Source organism: Podarcis muralis, chromosome 4 (assembly GCF_964188315.1).
Source record: "Podarcis muralis chromosome 4, rPodMur119.hap1.1, whole genome shotgun sequence".
Lineage (NCBI taxonomy): Eukaryota > Metazoa > Chordata > Lepidosauria > Squamata > Lacertidae > Podarcis > Podarcis muralis.
The window spans coordinates 7,191,763-7,211,008 of record NC_135658.1 but is presented as its reverse complement, the minus strand read 5'-3'; the positions used below and the strand labels follow the sequence as shown (position 1 = coordinate 7,211,008).

General features: G+C 46.1%; 1 protein-coding gene and 1 long non-coding RNA gene across 2 annotated transcripts in view; one reads left to right on the top strand and one right to left on the bottom strand.

Moving 5' to 3' along the window:
* The window catches only part of LOC114595519 (uncharacterized), a 128,508-nt gene that overhangs the window by 85,971 nt on the left and 23,291 nt on the right, over positions 1–19,246 (bottom strand). The window lies entirely within an intron of this gene.
* LOC144327650 (uncharacterized) lies at positions 2,152–18,397 on the top strand. Its single transcript, XM_077928079.1, has 7 exons — positions 2,152–2,331; positions 3,670–4,162; positions 4,359–4,440; positions 4,724–4,806; positions 6,030–6,156; positions 9,018–9,945; positions 15,028–18,397. Exons 2-7 carry the CDS (start codon positions 3,761–3,763, stop codon positions 15,611–15,613), a joined length of 2,208 nt encoding a protein of 735 aa, XP_077784205.1. The 5' UTR covers positions 2,152–2,331; positions 3,670–3,760; the 3' UTR covers positions 15,614–18,397.

The window sequence follows — 19,246 nt, the reverse complement described above, 5'->3', positions numbered from 1 at the left end:
AGGCAAACTAAGGCCTGGGGGCCAGATGCGGCCCAATCGTCTTCTCAATCCGGCCTGCGGACAATTCGGGAAACAGTGTGTTTTTACATGAGTAGAATGTGTCCTTTTATTTAAAATGCCTCTCTGGGTTATTTGTGGGGCATAGGAATTCATTCATCCCCCCCCATAGTCTGGCTCCAATAATAATAATAATAATAATAATAATAATAATAATAATAATAATTTTTTCTACCCTGCACATCTGGCTGAGTTTCCCCAGCCACTCTGGGCCGCTCAAAGTCAAGTGTTAAAAGCAGGACAGCGTTAAATATTAAAAACTTGAACAGGGCTGCCTTCAGATGTATTTTAAAGAGAAGATAGCTGCTTATTTCCTTCACATCTGAAGGGAGGGTGTTCCACAGGGTGGGCGCCGCTACCGAGAAGGCCCTCTGCCTGGTTCCCTGTAACCTCGCTTCTCGCAATGAGGGAACCTCCAGAAGGCTCTCGGAGCTGGACCTCAGTGTCCAGGCTGGACGATGGGGGTGGAGACGCTCCTTGGTCTGAGGGATGGTGGACCGGCCCACGGCTGAAAAAGGATGCTGACCCCTTCCCCAGGCTAAAAAGATGGTCAATATTCGGTTCCACTCCACCTTTTTAAATTTTAAAAATCAAAACAGATCCCAACTTTCAGAGCATGTAAACCACATGCATGGAAAGACCGCTGTGCCACTGACAGAAATAGGACTATACTTCCTTCTCCCACCTTTCAAGTAAACATAAGGAACCTCAACTCCTCTCTTCAAGCCAAAAGACAACACTTCCCCGTCCCCGGGCAAAACCCCTGGGCTTTCATTAGTAGAGCCGCCATCACGCCAGTGGCGTTTACCTCACGGGGACTGACTGAGCGGGCGGCAAGATGCTTTCAGCCTCGGACACTTGGCGGGTTCTGAAATGGCCGTGCAGGCCAGATTCAGGACCCTGGCAGGCTGGATTTGGCCCATGGGACATGGTTTGAGGACCCCTGGTCTACACTGACTGGGACATTCTGCATGCCAAGCAGATGCTCTAGGGTTCCCCATACTTCACTAACCTTTCAATGTTATGCTATTAGCAACCGTGGAGATTCCACCTGCCTCTTTCGAAAGGAGAAAACTCACCTGATCAATTAATAATAATAATAATAATAATAATAATAATAATATATTTATACCCACCCACCTGGCTGGCTTCCCCAACCACTCTGGGCGGCTTCCAACAAAATATTAAAATTCAATAGTCCATCAAATATTAAAAGCTTCCCTAGATATAAAAATAACAACAATCCATTTTCAGTCCATTGAATTAGCAATTAAGCATTTCTGGAAAGGGAAATGGCATACTTTTTTATTAGCATAAAAATCATGCATAAGAAAGTATTACTCATTTATGATGAGAATAGGATTTATTTATTTTGAAATTTGCTTGGTTCCTCCTTGGTAGCCAGTGTAATTGTTTCAGCAGGGCTAGAACTCAGGACCCGCTGCCTTGAGGGTCATCTAAGAGCAGTTGGGCAGGGGAAAGCTCTTCCTCTGGTTTCTGCCCAAGGGAGGGAAATGCTCAGAGTCCAGCCAAGAGCCTCGCGCTCCAAAAGGATATCTGGGCATTGGCGTAGCTAGGGGGGCAGTTGCCCCCTAAATCCATAAAAAATAATATCCCTGGAAAGGGAAATGGCACACTTTTGTATATTAGCATAAAAGGCATGCATAAGAAATTATTACTCATTTACTCATTTTATTTATTACTCATTATTACTCATTTTGGCAGGGGAAAGGTCTCCCTTGGGAGGTGGTGGACTCTCCTTCCTTGGAGGTTTCTCAGCAGAGATCGGACGGGCATCTGCCATGGATGCTTTAGCTGAGATTCCTGCATTACTGGGGGTTGGACTAGATGACCCTGGGATCCCCTCCTATCTCTCCACTCCTGAATTCTAGGAGGAGCTTCCTTGCCTCCTGCAAAGCCCTTTTCCCTGCAAGCTCTTCCTCTGGTTTCTGGCCAAGGGAGGGAGATGCTCAGAGTCCAGCCAAGAGCCTCACCCCCAAAAGGATATCTGGGCATTGGCGTAGCTAGGGGGGCAGATACCCCTCTAAATCCATTAAAAATAATAGAAATCTGAGGTTCTGCCAAGCAAGAGAGGGCTGAGCTGGAGGGACTTGGCTTGGCAAGGGTTAAAGGGAAGTGAGCTGCCTTCCTAGAGAGGCCAGACAGCAAGAGGGGGCCAGGTCCTCCAGAGCCAAGGCCCCTCCCTCCCCAGTCCTTTCCTTGCTTTGGGGTCTCTCCTGCAAGGGCTGCCTCGCTGTCCCCTCCTGGGATCTGGTGAGTCTCCTCTCTCTCCCCCCAGAGGGTGCAGTGGGGAGACGGGGGGGGGGGTGTCCCAGGGCTGCAGCAGGGGAAGATGCCTGGGGGGCCTGATCCGGGAGGGGCCAGGTCTGCCACGCTCTCCTTCCTGCAGATCACAGGATCCCAAACTCATTTGGCCCTCCGCCCCCCCCTGAAAATATCTCCCTTCTGTAAACAAAGGAGTCCCTGAGACTAACTCTGTGTGACATCGCTCAGCCTCATTGCACAACAGAGGAAACATGTGCAAATGGTTTTCCAAAGCTGGAGGAGGAGGTGGACTAGCCCCCTCCCTCCCAAAAAAGAACACGTGGAGGAAGGGAGGAAAAGTGGGGGAGAAAGGGCAGTAACAAAGAGAGGGATCCTAGCCCATAGTCTGGCTGCTGCATTGCAGACCTGTTTCCCAGTCGTCTTCCAGGGCAGCTCCACACAGAGCCCACTGCAGCAATCCCCTCGCACCCAGAGCATGGCATCCCAGGACCACGTCCTCTCTGTGCCAAAGGGATTGTTGCTCGCAAAGCAGCCGGAAATGGGCACTGCTACTCACTGAGCCTCCAATGGCTGTTTGTGTGTGTGTGTGTGTGTGTGTGTGTGTGTGAAGCTATCTAACAGAATAATAATTAATTACCCGCCTAAATTTCAAGGGAGATGTCTTTGGCTCTGCCCACTTGGCCCTCAGGGGATTGATCAGATACATACCTGGCCCTCAGAGCAAACAAAAAGGGACCCCACCCTAGGAGTCTGTCTGGAGAGCGGCAGAGAGTCCAAGTGCAAGAAAAGGAGACAGAAGCAGGGGAGTGGGGGTGGGGGTGGGGAGCAACTCCTGAGGACCCCAGGGTGAGGACTCCCACTAGAGTCAAGCATCCACTTTTCACAATACAAATGACACCCTTCTCAGTCGGTTCTGACTTCATGCATTGACTGGAAGGCTGCAGAAACCAGGTTGATTAATCTCCCAGAAATCCCTTCAGTTGCCTCCACATTTTGCATTGCTAGAAGGCGAGAGACTTAGTTCTTCTTCTCTTCCTCTTTCTTTTCAAAAAGATAGTTCATGGTCTGGGATGCGGTGCAGTCCAGCCCTGGTTCCCAGCAAGGCTCATCCATGCTTGCTCAGGGAACCATCCCCCCCCCCTTCAGTTGCCTCCACATTTTGCGTTGCAATCTTCTCTCTAGGAGAGCTTCTTCTTCTTCTTCTTCTACTACTACTTCTTCTTCTTCTTCTTCTTCAGAAAATAGCTCATGGTTTGCTTGTTAAGGGAAGCTTTTTCTTCCTCTGACCTACAAATTCTGTAACAAAACAATGTATTTGCTTTATAGGATTTCCTTGAGCTTTTCATTACGACAGACAGAACTTGGCAGAAGACCAAAGGGTTCCTTCCGATCTCTCAGAGGCTTCCTGGGCACACAAATGGATGAGCAAGACTCAGTTCTCCCCGAAGCAGGAAGAGGCCATGCCAGCCAAACTGGGAGCAGTGGGGGATTCTGGGAAAACCCAGTGCAGAAGATCCTGGGTGAGGAGGACACCCTCCGCTCAGAGGTGCAGAGCCAGCAGTTGAGGCAATTCTGCTGCCAGGAGGCCAAAGGACCCCGAGAGGTTTGCAGCCGACTCTACCACTTTTGCCACCAGTGGCTGAAGCCAGAAAGGCACACGAAAGCTGAGATGCTGGACCTGGTGATCTTGGAGCAGTTCCTGGCTGTGCTTCCACCGGAGATGGAGAGCTGGGTGAGGGAATGCGGAGCGGAGACCAGTTCCCAGGCGGTGGCCCTGGCCGAAGGTTTCCTCCTGAGTCAGGCAGAGGAGAGAAAGCAGGTGAGAGAGACTTTCCTCTGCATACTCCGAAGAGGTTCCAAACAGGACAGAGAACATCCCATAATGGTCTGTTGATATCCCATCTGTTTTCTGGGAAAGCATCCATGGAATGAGATCTCACACCCTTCAAGTCTTTGCCATTCTCTTTCCAATATTTCTCCCCATTCTCTGGTTTGAATCCTTGTTTCTTTCTCAGGGAAAGGATCTCTTTGCAGAAATGGACCTGGATTCCTGTGAGGCAGAGAGGCCTCCGTTGGACACCAGAGAAAGGCCACTGGGTAAGAGAAAGGTGGTTTTTCCCCATTTGGTCTCATTCTGTTGGTTTTCCAACTCATCTGAGGGTTCTTTTCATCTTGTTTTGGGGGGAGACAGTTGGGAACAAGGGTCCAGAGGAGGGGAGATGTATTTCTGCACAACTAACATATGAAATGGGCACAAATGTCCAAATGCTCTCAGAAGGTAAGGATTTCTCAAAGGCCCATCTGCAGTTAGAGATGTCCTGTTTCACCTGTGAGAGAAGCCGGCACTCCTGGCATCCTGTTTACCCTTTTTCTCTTGCAGGTGACAGAATGATGCCAGCAAGACTTCCTGATTTGTCTTTTCATGGGGACAGAAGGGAAGCAGCGGCTGTGGGACCAGATCAGGTCAGGGGAAGCTGCCTTGTGGGGACAGAGGAATGGTAGGAGGATGCAGCTGGGGGACCAGGAAGGGAAGATGGCTGAGAGCCCAAGAAGTGGAGGTAGAAGAAGGACTGGCGGTCAGAGGGGGAAGAGGGAGAAGCCTGGGAAGAGGAGGTGTCAGAAGCTGAAGGGGTTACAGGGCTTAGTGAGCTGGGAGACTCTGTGGCAGAATGCAGTGCAGAATCAGAGGCAGAAGAGGAAGGAGGCGAGTGGAAGAGGAAGGTCGGGAGGCAGAGGTGAGTCAGGATAAGGAAGAGCCACCGGTGGCTCCCTCTCCTTTTGCCAGAAGCCCCCCTCCCTGCTTGTCTCTCAGAGCCAGGAGACCCTGTTCATTGCAGGAATCTCTGCTAGATCATGCTAGAGACAGATGGCCATTCAAAATAGGAATGGAATTGGCGTTGCTCCGATGAGAAGGGAGGCATCGCGCTGCCTGAGCCTTGCGCCTGCTCTTGGCCTTCCTTCTTCGCCTTCCATGCCTGACCCACCGCACAGCGCTTCCCCATCACCACCACCGAAGAACCAACAACTCAGGGGCTACCCAAGCTCATGAAGAAAGGAGATAGAAGCCTCAGAGGAAGGAGAAACGTGGCGGTTGAGGTCAAGGTGGTGGCCGCCCCTCTGCCACCTCCATCGCTGCAGCATCACATGTAGTATTGTTTATTTATTTATTTATACTTAGTGTCCCCGGATTTATTGAAAAAAATCTGGTAACCATATACAAGATTGATCAGTGAATGCTAAAATTGGTTTCTAAGCGGTGGACAAATGTGAACAAATAGTGGCCTGGATTCACCTAACCAGCCCCATCGGCTGCACAATGGGGCCTGCCCCCCATTGCTCCCCCCTCCATGCCCCCATGAACCCCTTGAATTTGGCTCTAGGGCATTGGGAGGGAACTCCCCAGAACAGCTCAGGAGGAGAGGAGAAAGTGGATCCTTCCATCAGGCAAACTGGAATGCTTGCGTAGGCAGAATGACTTGGAAAACACAATGTGGAGAACCACGTATTTGCACAGAGACAAATACCCATAATTAAAACGCAGAATAAAATAAGCATCCATATTTGAAATGTGCAGCAAAGCAACCCTATTGAAACAACACCACAATGTACAGGAATGAAACAACAGAGCATTGTGTAGCAGATCATATTTCTGCTGTCTCAGGAGGACATTTCCCTTTTTCTTTTAGGGTCCAGTGTGCTTTGAAGATGTCACTGTTCGCTTCACGGGCGAGGAGTGGGCGTTGCTGGATCCTGACCAGAGAGCTCTGCATAAGGACGTCATGGAGGAGAATCGTGGAATCGTGGCCTCTCTTGGTAAGGCTCCCTGTGGGATCGTCATATCAGCCTGGGACTTCAAAAAATACCTCTGTGTGACCAACCTCATCTATTTTCACAGAGCTCAACAGCACCCCCTATAACACCTGGGAACCTAACACCCCCACAATAAAGAGTAAATTACAGTTTTTTCTTTGAACAATCTTTCTCAAATAATTCCTTTTTCTACCAGGATTGGGCTGGTCTGAACTTCTGAGTCCATCTTAAATGTCAACTTCAGAATTAAAAAAATCCTTCCAGTAGCACCTTAAAGACCAACTAAGTTAGTTCTTGGTATGAGCTTTCGTGTGCATGCACACTTCTTCAGATACACTTGCACACGAAAGCTCATACCAAGAACTAACTTAGTTGGTCTTTAAGGTGCTACTGGAAGGATTTTTTTTATTTTGACTATGGCAGACCAACACGGCTACCTATCTGTAACTGGAGCTTCAGAATTGTTAGGAAAGATAAGTAGTTCAGGTGTGTTTTTTTGCTCCTGTCAGTCTTGGGTTGACCAAAGAGACGACTAACATTGGAGATGGAGGGGATGCCATGACTGGGCCAAACAAAATTCATCCCAGAGAAACACTGGGCTTATGGAATCTCAGGTAGTAGTAGCAGTGATGATGATGATGATGATGATAGTAATAGTAATAGTAATACAGTGGTACTTCGGTTTACAAACATAATCTTTTCTGGAACAGGACTGTTCTTAAATTGAGGTACCACTGTGGTGATAATAGTAATTATTATTTCTATCCTGCCCATCTGTCTGGGTTGCCCCAGCCACTCTGAGCGGCTTCCAACACATATATAATCATGAAACATAAATAATAATAATCTGAACCCATATTAAAAGAACATTAACTTTAAAATTAACAACTTATACTAGAGGCCAAACTTGTATAAATCTTTTGTGAATCGTGTATTTCTGAGGTTTGATGTCTCATAACACCACTTTTGTGTGGAGTAATACCATAAAATTATAGAGCAATGGAAAGACAATTTAATGAAGAATGTAATGCAATGACTTTTATGAAGGAGTATTTATTAGAACAGCAGTCATAAAGAAAAAAACGTGAAACCTTTGGTAACCATTGGTAACCTTTCGCTTTCATTATGGCCTTACAACGCCTTCCCATGAAGTGAACCAAGTTTTTAGTTCTGCAGTTGTAAGAATGTGAAACCAAGAATGAATTATTGTCTCTGTTAATTGGGCTTTATTGCTGGGTTGCTGGGTTGTTTCTTTAGTCGGCTCTATAGATTTCTGATTGGGTTAATGTTTGTGCTACTCCCAGGCCATTCCCGCAGTGAAATAAGATTATCTTGAAAGCACCTTTTGCACACAGCAGCAACATGACATGGAGCTGAATCTTGTTGAAATAGAAAGCAAACAAACAAACAATCAAATATAAATGCTTCAGTATCTGGGTAAAGATCACCTGCGGAACGCTTCAGTTTGGGCTCAAGTATTTAATTGATGCGTTCTGTTGTTGTTTAGTCGTTTAGTTGTGTCCGACTCTTCGTGACCCCATGGACCAGAGCACGCCAGGCACTCCTGTCTTCCACTGCCTCCTGTAGTTTGGTCAGACTCATGTTTGTAGCTTCGAGAATACCGTCCAACCATCTCGTCCTCTGTCGTCCCCTTCTCCTTGTGCCCTCCATCTTTCCCAACATCAGGGTCTTTTCCAGGGAGTCTCCTCTTCTCATTAGGTGGCCAAAGTATTGGAGTCTCAGCTTCAGGATCTGTCCTCCAGTGAGCACTCAGGGCTGATTTCCTTAAGAATGGAGAGGTTTGATCTTCTTGCAGTCCATGGGACTCTCAAAAGTCTCCTCCAGCACCATAATTCAAAAGCATCAATTCTTCGGCGATCAGCCTTCTTTATGGTGATGCGTTTTACATTCCCATTAATGACGCATATTCTGCCCACACCTTTTGCTGCCATGCAACCCCAGATCATCACACTATCTGCGTGTTTCACGGTTGGTGTAATGCAAGAAGGATGTAAATCTCTGATTCTTCTCCTTGCGTATTTCATGCCATCACTACCATGCAAGGAGATTTGGGTCTCAATGCTCCAAATAACATTGTCCCATTGTTCCGCTGTCCAGTTAACATGGGTTTAATCTTTTCAAGCTTTGCTTGAGAGATAGCAATGGCTTTTTTCTTAAAATTCTAACATTTAGACCAGTCCTAGCACTCAGCTTCACAGTACATTGCTCCATGTCATCCTGTATATACCCAGATGGTTTTCTTCTGTCATGTAGGGACAGTCTCTCCATTCTTCGATCATCACTTGCCTTTGTGCACCTTTTCCTGCCTTTACCAGTCTGATTTTATAATGATTGAGTCTCCTTATACCTCTTCAAAAATATAGAAAGGCCATCTTTGGTTAAGTTTTTCCCAATCTTTCATCTAATTTCTTCATAAAGGTAGCCTCGTTCACTTAATACTACAATTTTACATCGCTTTCTGGGTGACCAGTCAATGTTTTGTGCCATTTCTATAATTTTATAATGTTTTACAACCTAAGCAAATTGTGCTTCCTTTCTCTGGTTACTTGGCTATAACATTTGATAGAATATGGATAATTAAATGAACTTTGTTGAATTGCATTTTTGATTAAATTATCTTCCCATTGATATATGATTTTATGATATCACTCCAAAAGAAGTGGTGTTATGAGCTTCCATAATTTTGACCACTACTGTATATCAAACAAAGCAACATTCAACAACACATCAGAATCTCATAATTAATATATTGGTTAATGACAAACAACTGGTAATGAACACACACCCTTCAGTTCTTCTCCATTTGTTCCTGAGGCTCTAATCTCTTTTTGTCTCCATTGCAGATTGTGATGAAACAGAAATAGAGAACAAAGGTGACAACGAAAAAATCCCCAGAGAGGACATGCCACGTAAAAATTTGGAGTGTGGAGAAAGATGTAGTCAGAGCTCCCATTCCACTTCCCATCAACAAACTCTCATTGGAAAGAAACTCTATCAGTGCATGGAATGTGGAAAAAGCTTCAGTCACAACTCCAAACTCACTACCCATCGAAGAATTCATACAGGGGAGAAACCCTATCAGTGTGTGGAGTGTGGAAAGAGCTTCAGTCAGAATTCCCATCTCACTTCCCATCAAAGAATTCATACAGGGGAGAAACCCTATCAGTGTGTGGAATGTGGAAAGAGCTTCAGAATCAGCCACGATCTCACTTCCCATAAGAGAATTCATACAGAAGAGAATCCCTATCAGTGCGTAGTATGTGGAAAGAGCTTGAAGAATAACTCCAATCTCACTTCCCATCAGAGAATTCATACAGGGGAGAAACCCTATCAGTGTGTAGAATGTGGAAAGAGCTTCAGTCAAAAGTCCGATCTCACTTCCCATAAGCGAATTCATACAGGGGAGAAACCCTATCAGTGTGTGGAATGTGGAAAGAGCTTCAGTCAGAGCACCCATCTCACTTCGCATCAAAGAATTCATACAGGGGAGAAACCCTATCAGTGTGTGGAATGTGGAAAGAGCTTCACTGATAGCTCCGATCTAACTTCCCATAAGCGAATTCATACAGGGGAGAAACCCTATCAGTGTGTGAAATGTGGAAAGAGCTTCAGGAAGAGCTCCTCTCTCACTTCCCATCAAAGAATTCATACAGGAGCGAAACCCTATCAGTGTGTGGAATGTGCAAAGTGCTTCAGTCACAGCCACAGTCTCACTTCACATCAAAGAATTCACACAGGGGATAAACCATATCAGTGTGTGGAATGTGGAAAGTGTTAGGATATTTCCGTTCCACCTTAAGAGAGAGCAGGTTTGAGAGTCACAGAGTCTGCGCATGTCCTAGTCACGGGATGTTTATGTTTGCTGTTTCCTTTCGATTTCAGTCGGTCGGAGTCACTGACTCAGAACGGTCATGTTTTTCCTTTGTTCTGTTCAACGCTAAATAAAGTCTGTAAATTATGCTCTCTTCTGCGGTGCAAGCTTTCTGGCTGTGGTTTCTGCTGATAAAGAACAGTGTGCACAAGCCTGGAATGTGGCAATCTATTTCTGAGGCTTTGTGTCGCTAACTGCTGGATCTGCCTGGCTACGGGAGATCGATGGACGTTCGGCAGCCGGCTTGGGGCTATGATGGACAATATCTCCCTGGCAGTTTCCCAACAACAAGGTTTCGGGCCCAGATTCACAGCACCTACAGGAGAGTAAAGCTGCAACAGACTGCGTTTGAGAGGTATGAAGTGGGAAAAGCGAAAGAAAGGGAGGCTTTTCTGTTTTACCTCGGACGGAGCCTTTGAACTCCGGCAAGGCTTAATTGGCCTGGGAGCCGAGCCAAAAGGCATCGTGATTAATGGCTGCCAAGATAAGGAGTCTCTGCAGTTAAAAACGACTCACGGCTAAAGCAGAAAGCTGGAAATGGAGTTTTTCCAAGCTTCTGAGGCAAATGCTGAATGCCTTAAGTTACATGGGCAGAATTATGAAACCTGGGCAAAATGGTGTGAGAGTTTGCTGCGTCAGTTTAGGGTGTGGCATACCGTGAGTGAGGCCCCCCCAGTTCCTCTGACAGAGAGATGGAAAGCCGATGATTCGAAGGCGATTGACGTAATAGTCTTATCCGTATCTCTTGAGGAAATTAAGACGCTGGCTGGCAACACCACTGCACGTGGAATGTGGTATGCTTTGATGAAAGCTCACAAGTCAGTCATCCCAGCCCAGAGTTTGACTGCATCGGAGGTCCTGGCTGTTTCCCAGAATGCGAGTGAATGCAGGGATGCTGAGGGCACCGGTTGCAAGCTGCAGGGGGAGCAGACTGTGATGTCATCCCAGGCAGCATTCCAGCCTCCAGAGGGAGCCAAGGAGTCGGCAGCTGAGAGCTCTGTTTCTCGTGAGAACCAAGGTCATCGCCTTTGCAGAGGCCGGAAAGGCAAAGGTAAACAGGCGTCTGCAGATGGCCCGAAGCAGAAGGGGGGTGAAGAGCCCGCGCCAGTGGAAAACAAGGCTTTGTTAGCTGGCACTGCTTCACCAAAGGCTAAAGGCACGTCTGCTGACCAGAAGCAGGGGGCAAGCTGCAAAAGCCCACGCCAGTGGAAGACAAGGCTATGTCTGCTGGCACAGCTTCACCAAAGGCTAAAGGCACGTCTGCTGGCCAGGAGCGGCAGGGGGGCAAGCTGCAAAAGCCCAAGCCAGTGGAGAACAAGGGTTTGCTTGCTGTAAAGACTGCTCCAACAGCCAAAGGCAGGTTTATTATCGATTCAGGTGCCAGCCGCCATATTTCGAAGGATCGCCACCTCTTTATCTCCTTCAAGCCTCAGGAAGGTGAGATCCACCTGGCTGATGGAAGGACGTTGCAAATTGCAGGAGAAGGGACTGTGAAACTTGCAAGTTTGCACACAACCATCAGCGGGGTACTATATGTTCCAGGCGCTGCAAGCAATTTGTTGAGCGTCCCGCAGCTTACTGGACGTGGTTTTCAGATTTCCTTCAAGAGGAGCGTCTGTGTCATCAGTAAAGGCAAAGAGGACTATTTGCATGCAAAGTTTATGGATGGTTTGTTCCATATAACTTATGATGACACTGCTGTTGTATCTAATGCTAATTCTTGTTGTGTTGCACAAACTAACAAAGTTCTTCATGCAGGTTGCATTCATGAAGCGCATCGAAGGTTTGGTCACCTCTCTTGGAAGGCACTGGCCAAGATGCCAGAGGTGGTTGAGGGTTTGAACATCAAACCCTGTAAATATCACATGAAATGTGTATCTTGTGCTGAGAACAAGGTGAAGGTTGCTCCAAAAGGCAAAGAGTCTAGCAGGCAGGCTTCCAAGCCCTACCAGCTAGTGCACGCAGACCTAGTTGGGCCACTTACGCCCTCTTTAGGAGGAGCAAGGTTCTTCATGGTTCTAATTGATTCTTTTTCTAGGTACATTCATGTGTTTTTGCTCGAACAGAAATCGCAAGCGTTTCCGAAGTTTAAGGCATTCTGTGCTTGGTTGGAGAATGCTCACGGTAAACGTATTTCCTGTCTTTTTACCGATCGGGGCGGGGAATTCACTTCTCAGCAGTTTGAAGCTTTCCTGACTGAGAAGGGAATCCAGCATGACATGTCAACCCCCAGATCGCCATGGATGAATGGGCTTGCGGAGAGAGCAAATCAAACATTGCTGCAAGGAATGAAAACCTTGTTGCATGATGCCAATCTCCCTGATAAGTTTTGGGGGGAGGCTTTAGGGAATCTGGTTTACTCCGTTAATCGCAGATTGTCATCACCCATTGGTTGTACCCCCTATGAGAAGATGTTTGGCAAGAAACCCAACACCAAACACATGAGAATTTTTGGTTCTGACATGTGGGTACGCACCCCACAAACCAACAAGCTTGGGAAGCGTGGGGCACATGGTTTGTTCATGGGGTACGAAAAAGGTGCATACAGGGTATGGATGACTAACTCCAAATCCATTAAGTTCACAAGGAGTGTTGAGTACAATCCTAAGTGGGGGGAAAATGTGGGAATTTTCCAGAGTTACCCAGAGGAGGATGAAGGTGATGTCAAGCAAGCAGCTAAAGCTGAGGAAGCTGCTGAGGATGATGATGATGAGGATGATGATGATCAGAGTTCGGATTCCAGTTCAGTGGGCGGCGCTGCTGCTGATGTCAGTGAGAGTGATGACACAGCAGACTACCAGAGCGCAAAGGCCTCAGTCAGACCATCTGATGCGTCTGACAATGAACTGGAAGAACCACTGTTCACCATTGGTCATTTTTCTCCTAAGAAAGAGGAGATGAGTCCAGAAGACTTGCGTCTGGTTCGCAGGTCTGAAAGGGCGACCAAAGGCAGACCTCCTAAGAGATTTGCTGATGAGTTTGCTAAGACTGCAACTGCTGTTCTTAGTAGCTCAGAGAAGGTGTGGGAACCTTCAAGCTTCAAAGAGGTTCAGGAGTTAACCTCTGAAGATGCTGAGCCTTGGCTTAATGCCATGAAGGCTGAAGTTGATTCCTTGAACAGGAACCAAACTTGGGAGCTGGTACCGGTAGTCCCAGGTATGAGACTGGTTGGCAGCAAATGGGTCTTCAAGGCCAAGACAGACCAGAATGGCAAGGTAGTCAGACACAAAGCCAGATTGGTTGCCAGAGGTTTTTCACAGGTACCAGGACAGGATTACCACGAGACCTACTCACCCACAGTCAAATATGAGAGCATTCGGCTGATGCTCAAGATCGCTGCGGAGGAGAAACTGCATGTTTCTCATCATGACAGTAATACAGCTTTTTTGTACGGGATTTTGAACGAGGAGCTGTTTATGCTTCCACCTGACGGGATGCAGATACAGAAGGGAATGGTCTGTAAACTGCGGAAATCCTTATATGGTCTCAAGCAGAGTGCTAGGTGTTGGAACACAAAACTCACTGAAACGTTGCTTTCTCTAGGTTTTCACCAGGGCAAAGCTGATCCATGTGTGTTTGTCAAGGAGGAGGGGCAAAACAAACTGTATTGTTTATGTTTTGTTGATGATCTTCTGATGTTTTGGAAGAATCAGGCTTTCTATCAAAGCACCCTAGCTCAGCTGAAGGAGCACTTTGACATGAAGGATCTTGGTGAGGTATCCAACTATCTTTCTCTGCAGGTGGAGAAGGACCAAGCAGGTAATTTTCTGGTACACCAAACACAGAAAATTGCTGATGTATTGACCAGGTTGAATTTGGTTGATGCAAACCCAGCAGACACACCGATGGTGACAGGTTACCAGGTAGACAGTACTGCTGAAGCGTTTTCTGACACAACGCTATACAGATGCGTTCTAGGCAAGCTGAATTTCATTGCCAGATGTTCAAGACCTGACATAGCTGTAAGCTGTAATCTGCTTAGCAGACATGCCAACAATCCTACGGTTCAGGATTGGAAAGCTCTGAAGCGCATAGCCCGCTATTTGAAAGGGACTATGCACTACAGGCTGAGGTTCACCAGTCAGAAGACTGGAGGTCTTGAAATCTTTGCAGATGCAAGTTTTGGAAGTGACACCACAGATGGTACAAGCACTTCTGGAGTATGCTACATGTACAACCACTGCCTGTTTGACTGGTTGTGCAAGAAGCAAACAACAGTGAGCCTAAGTTCCTGTGAAGCAGAACTCAATGCTCTGTCATTTTCACTCATGGATTGTGAATGGTTGATGCAACTGTTTAAGGACATCGGGGTTTCTGTGAAATGTCCTATACAAGTGTATCAAGACAATAGATCGTGTTTGGCTTTGCTGAACTCCGAGAGTTGCAAGCAAAGAACCAAGTACTTGCAGATTAAGCTACATCGTGCAAGAGAGTGTATTCAGAAAGGACTGATTCGGGTGTCCTACATGGCAGGAAATGAAATTCTTGCTGATCTGTTGTCTAAGGTTGTTAACAAAGAACAACTAAAGGTTTACACACAGAGGTTGCAATTGGGTGAACCACAGGTACTACAGGTTACACGGAAAGGGGGAGGATGTTAGGATATTTCCGTTCCACCTTAAGAGAGAGCAGGTTTGAGAGTCACAGAGTCTGCGCATGTCCTAGTCACGGGATGTTTATGTTTGCTGTTTCCTTTCGATTTCAGTCGGTCGGAGTCACTGACTCAGAACGGTCATGTTTTTCCTTTGTTCTGTTCAACGCTAAATAAAGTCTGTAAATTATGCTCTCTTCTGCGGTGCAAGCTTTCTGGCTGTGGTTTCTGCTGATAAAGAACAGTGTGCACAAGCCTGGAATGTGGCAATCTATTTCTGAGGCTTTGTGTCGCTAACTGCTGGATCTGCCTGGCTACGGGAGATTGATGGACGTTCGGCAGCCGGCTTGGGGCTATGATGGACAATATCTCCCTGGCAGTTTCCCAACAGAAAGAGCTTCAGTCACAGTCAGAATCTCACTTCACATCAAAGAATTCATACAAGGGAGAAACCCTATCAGTGTGAGGAATGTGGAAAGAGCTTCAGTCAGAGCTCCGATCTCACTTCCCATAAGCGAATTCATACAGGGGAGAAACCCTATCAGTGTGTGGAATGTGGAAAGAGCTTCAGTCGCAACCACAGTCTCACTTCCCATCAAAGAATTCATACAGGGGAGAAACCCTATCAGTGTGAGGAATGTGGAAAGAGCTTCACTCATAGCTCCTCTCTCACTTCCCATCAAAGAATTCATACAGGGGAGAAACCCTATCAGTGTGTGGAATGTGGAAAGAGCTTCAGGAAGAGTTCCGATCTCACTTCCCATCAAAGAATTCATACAGGGGCGAAACCCTATCAGTGTGTGGAATGTCGAAAGAGCTTCAGTAACAGCCACAGTCTCACTTCACATCAAAGAATTCATACAGGGGAGAAACCATATCAGTGTGTGGAATGTGGAAAGAGCTTCAGTCACAGTCAGAATCTCACTTCCCATCAAAGAATCCATACAAAGGTTGGAAAAACTATTATACAGATTTAGGAGCCAGGCAAATCCACACTTTTTTAACCAGTCCTTTGGCTGATTGACATTTAATGCCCATTTAAAATGTGGTGTTTTGTGTGGTTTTTTTTTGTTTGTTTTTTTATGTTTTAACCATCCTGAGACCTGTGGGTGTAGGGAATTGCTGCCAACTTTCTGCACCGCCTAGAGTACCCACAGAATTGTGGCTTCTACTGGCAACACACATAGGGGAACAAATGAAAGACGAACACAATGAACAGGCAAAAACTTGGAAAGGGCCATACCAAATGGACATCTGGAGTGAAGAGGTCACTTTTCCCACTGCTGAAAAATGCCACAGGTAGAGGAGATGGAATGCTAGAAGCATTCCTGGGGCAAGGGGAGCTGCTGGGAAATTGAACTATGGGCTCAAAATATTTTTTAAAAAGTTGCTGCCATTATACGCATTACAGGCAGAAAGCAGTAAAAATGGGCTGAGCTGGGTGATTGACAGTGGGGCCAGTCACCACCTCATGCCATCACCATCTAGTGTTTTTTTGTGGAACTGCAAGGTTGTGAAAACTGGAAGTGTAAATCTTGCAGATGGTTCCAAGTGCCAACTAACTAGGTCTGGCTCTGTTTATTGTTCTTTTTTATAGGCGGAGATTGAGGCCTATGTCGTTCCAGAGCTGCAGTGCTGTTTGCTTTCTGTTTCCTCTCTTGTCCATGATGGGTTCAAAGTGTGTTTTGAAAATAATGTTTATTCCATTTCCAGAGGTGGGCGACAACTGCTCAGTGTTGAGTGCAAAGACAGGCTGTTTGTGCTAGAAATGCCTATTGCAGATAAAGGTCCCACTGAGGATGCACAAGCACAGTGTGCTAACGTTCCCATCCATGATGGTGGACATCATAGTGTTTGGCACCAGAGAATGTCACATGTCAACTGGGAGTACGTGAAGAAGGTCCCAGGGTGCATTGAGGGGTGCAAGATGAAGGCATGTGACAAATATCTGGAATGAAGGGTGCCTTCAAGAAAGCCAAGGTTCAGACGTGCTCTTATCCTAGGTCTGACAAGGTAACCACAAAACCTTTTGAGCTAGTCCATGCAGACCTTTGCGGCCCTATGTCAGTTGCCAGTCTGGGCGGGGCCAAATTTGTTCTATCTCTGGTGGATGATTATTCCAGAAATGGGTGGATTTTCTCTCTAAAGTACAAGTGAGAGGCTGCTGCTTTGGTGAAAGACTGGATAATGGCAGTATAACTACAGTTCTCACTGCGGGTCAAGAGCTTTCAATCAGATCGCGGTGGAGAGTTCACCAGGTCTGCGTTGCAGAACTTCTTCTGCCAAAAAGGCATACGCCACAGGTTGACTGTAGCAAATTCTCCTCAGGAGAATGGAGTTGCAGAATGCAGGTAGAGAATGGTGCAGGAGGCAACCGAAGCCATGCTCTTTGACACAGGGTTGCCCCAGCAGTTATGGGTGGAAGCGTGGAAATCTGCGTCCTTCACTCTGAAGCTTTCTTACAGTTCTGTAGTAGGGGACACGCCCTATTTTCTGCTGCATGGCAAGAAGCCCAAGGTGCATTTCTTCTTCTTTTCCTACAGAATGCTTCAGGCTTTTTTTACAAAGTTAATTGGAACATTTCCTTCAACTCATTGTATATCATTTCCCAGAATTTTTTAATTTTATTACAATCCCACCACATATGGTAAAAAGTCCCTTCTTTTTCCTTACACTTCCAACATATATTTGAGTCGGTTTTATAGATTCTTCCTATCTGCACTGGTGATATATACCATCTATACATCATTTTCATGTCATTTTCTTTCAGCAAAGAGCAGTCTTTAAATTTTAAATCAGTTTTCCACAATCTTTCCCAATCTTCAAACATTATATTATGACCTACATCTTGTGCCCATTTAATCATGATTTCACCTCTTCATCTTTTGTTTCCCATTCTAGCAGAATACTATATGCACCTTACAGCAACTTCCCTTTCCCTTCTACGACTTCCTTTTGAAATCTAGATGTTGTGTAGCTAAATCCTTTCTTATTGTCTTCTTTGTATATTTCATGTAGTTGCCGATAGCATAACCAACTCTGAAAGTGATCTTTTATTTCCTCGTAATCTCTTCGTTTCCATTTTCCCTCTTGATCCTTTTAATAAGTCAGCATATGTAAGCCACTTTCCTTTCTTTTCAAGTGGTTTGAGCAGTAAAGCTTCATGTGGTGAAAGCCACCAAGGGGGCTGCTGTTCTAACAAATCTTTATACAGTGGTACCTTGGGTTACATAAGCTTCAGGTTATATACGCTTCAGGTTACACAGTCCGCTAACCCAGAAATAGTGCATCAGGTTAAGAACTTTGCTTCAGGATAAGAACAGAAATCAGGCTCCAGGGACGCAGCAGCAGGAGGAGGCCCCATTAGCTAAAGTGGTGCTTCAGGTTAAAAACAGTTTCAGGTTAAGAACGGACCTTCGGAAAGAATTAAGTACTTAACCTGGGGCACCACTGTATCTCTCCCATATGCTCATTAGTGATTTCCTAATTATATGGTTATAAAAACTTTTACGTACCTTCCCTTTCCCATGCCATAAATATGCGTGCCAGCCAAATTTATTGTCATGTCCTTCTAATTCTAATGCTTCTTGCTTTTCCAACTTCACCCAGTCCCTAATCCATACCAGGCATGCAGCTTCATAATATAATGAAAGATCTGGGAGGGCAAAACCACCTCTGTCTTTTATGTCTGTAAGTATCTTGTGTTTTATCCTTGGACTTTAGCCCCTTCCCCCAATAAACTTGGAAATTTCTTTCTGCCATTTTTTGAAACATTCATCTTTCACAATTACTGGGACTGATTGAAAGAGGAATAGCATTTTTGGCAGAACATTCATTTTAACCACTTAAATTGATCTAATCTAAATACTGGACTACGCCATAGCTGTCAAGTGTCCCTTATTTGAAGGGACAGTCCCTTATTCCAGCGCCATGTCCCGCTGCTGTCCCTTATTGATGGATGTCCCTTAAATGATGTCCCTTAAATTTCAAAGGAAGCAGCTCCTCTCCCTCCCTCCCTGCTGGCCAGGGAGGAGGGAGGCTCCAACTGTGTTGCTTGGCTGTGTTGCTCACCCAATAAGGAGTCTAAGAATGACTGGGGGGTGGAGCTTGCATGCCTTGTGTGTGGCTAGTTAATGCAAGCTGAGGGGTTTTTTGAATGCTGGATGCCATTTTGTTGCACGTGCTGCTGCAAACTTTGCAGTGCAAAGCCAGGCCGGGGAGCCATCTTAAGTTGAGGCTGCATAGGCCTTGTGGTCCATGTGATTCAGATTCTATTCAGTTGAACCTCTGGTTACAAAGTTGGCTGGACAGTGTTCTCGAAGCTACCAGCACGAGTTTGACCAGACTGCAGGAGGACAGGAAGACTGGAGTGCCTGGAACAGGTGAGGCTGCAGGTCCCTTATTTTGGCTGCTGGTCCCTTATTTTCAAGGCTGCTGGTCCCTTATTTTCAAATCTGTAAGTTGACAGCTATGGACTACGCAATAGCCTGATCTATTTGAAAGTTTAAAATGCATGAGAATCCTCCATTGGGGTGTAGGCAATAAGACACTATACATTGAGCATAAAGGCAATTATACACAAAAATTGGGTCCCCCCCTTTGTGGAGATA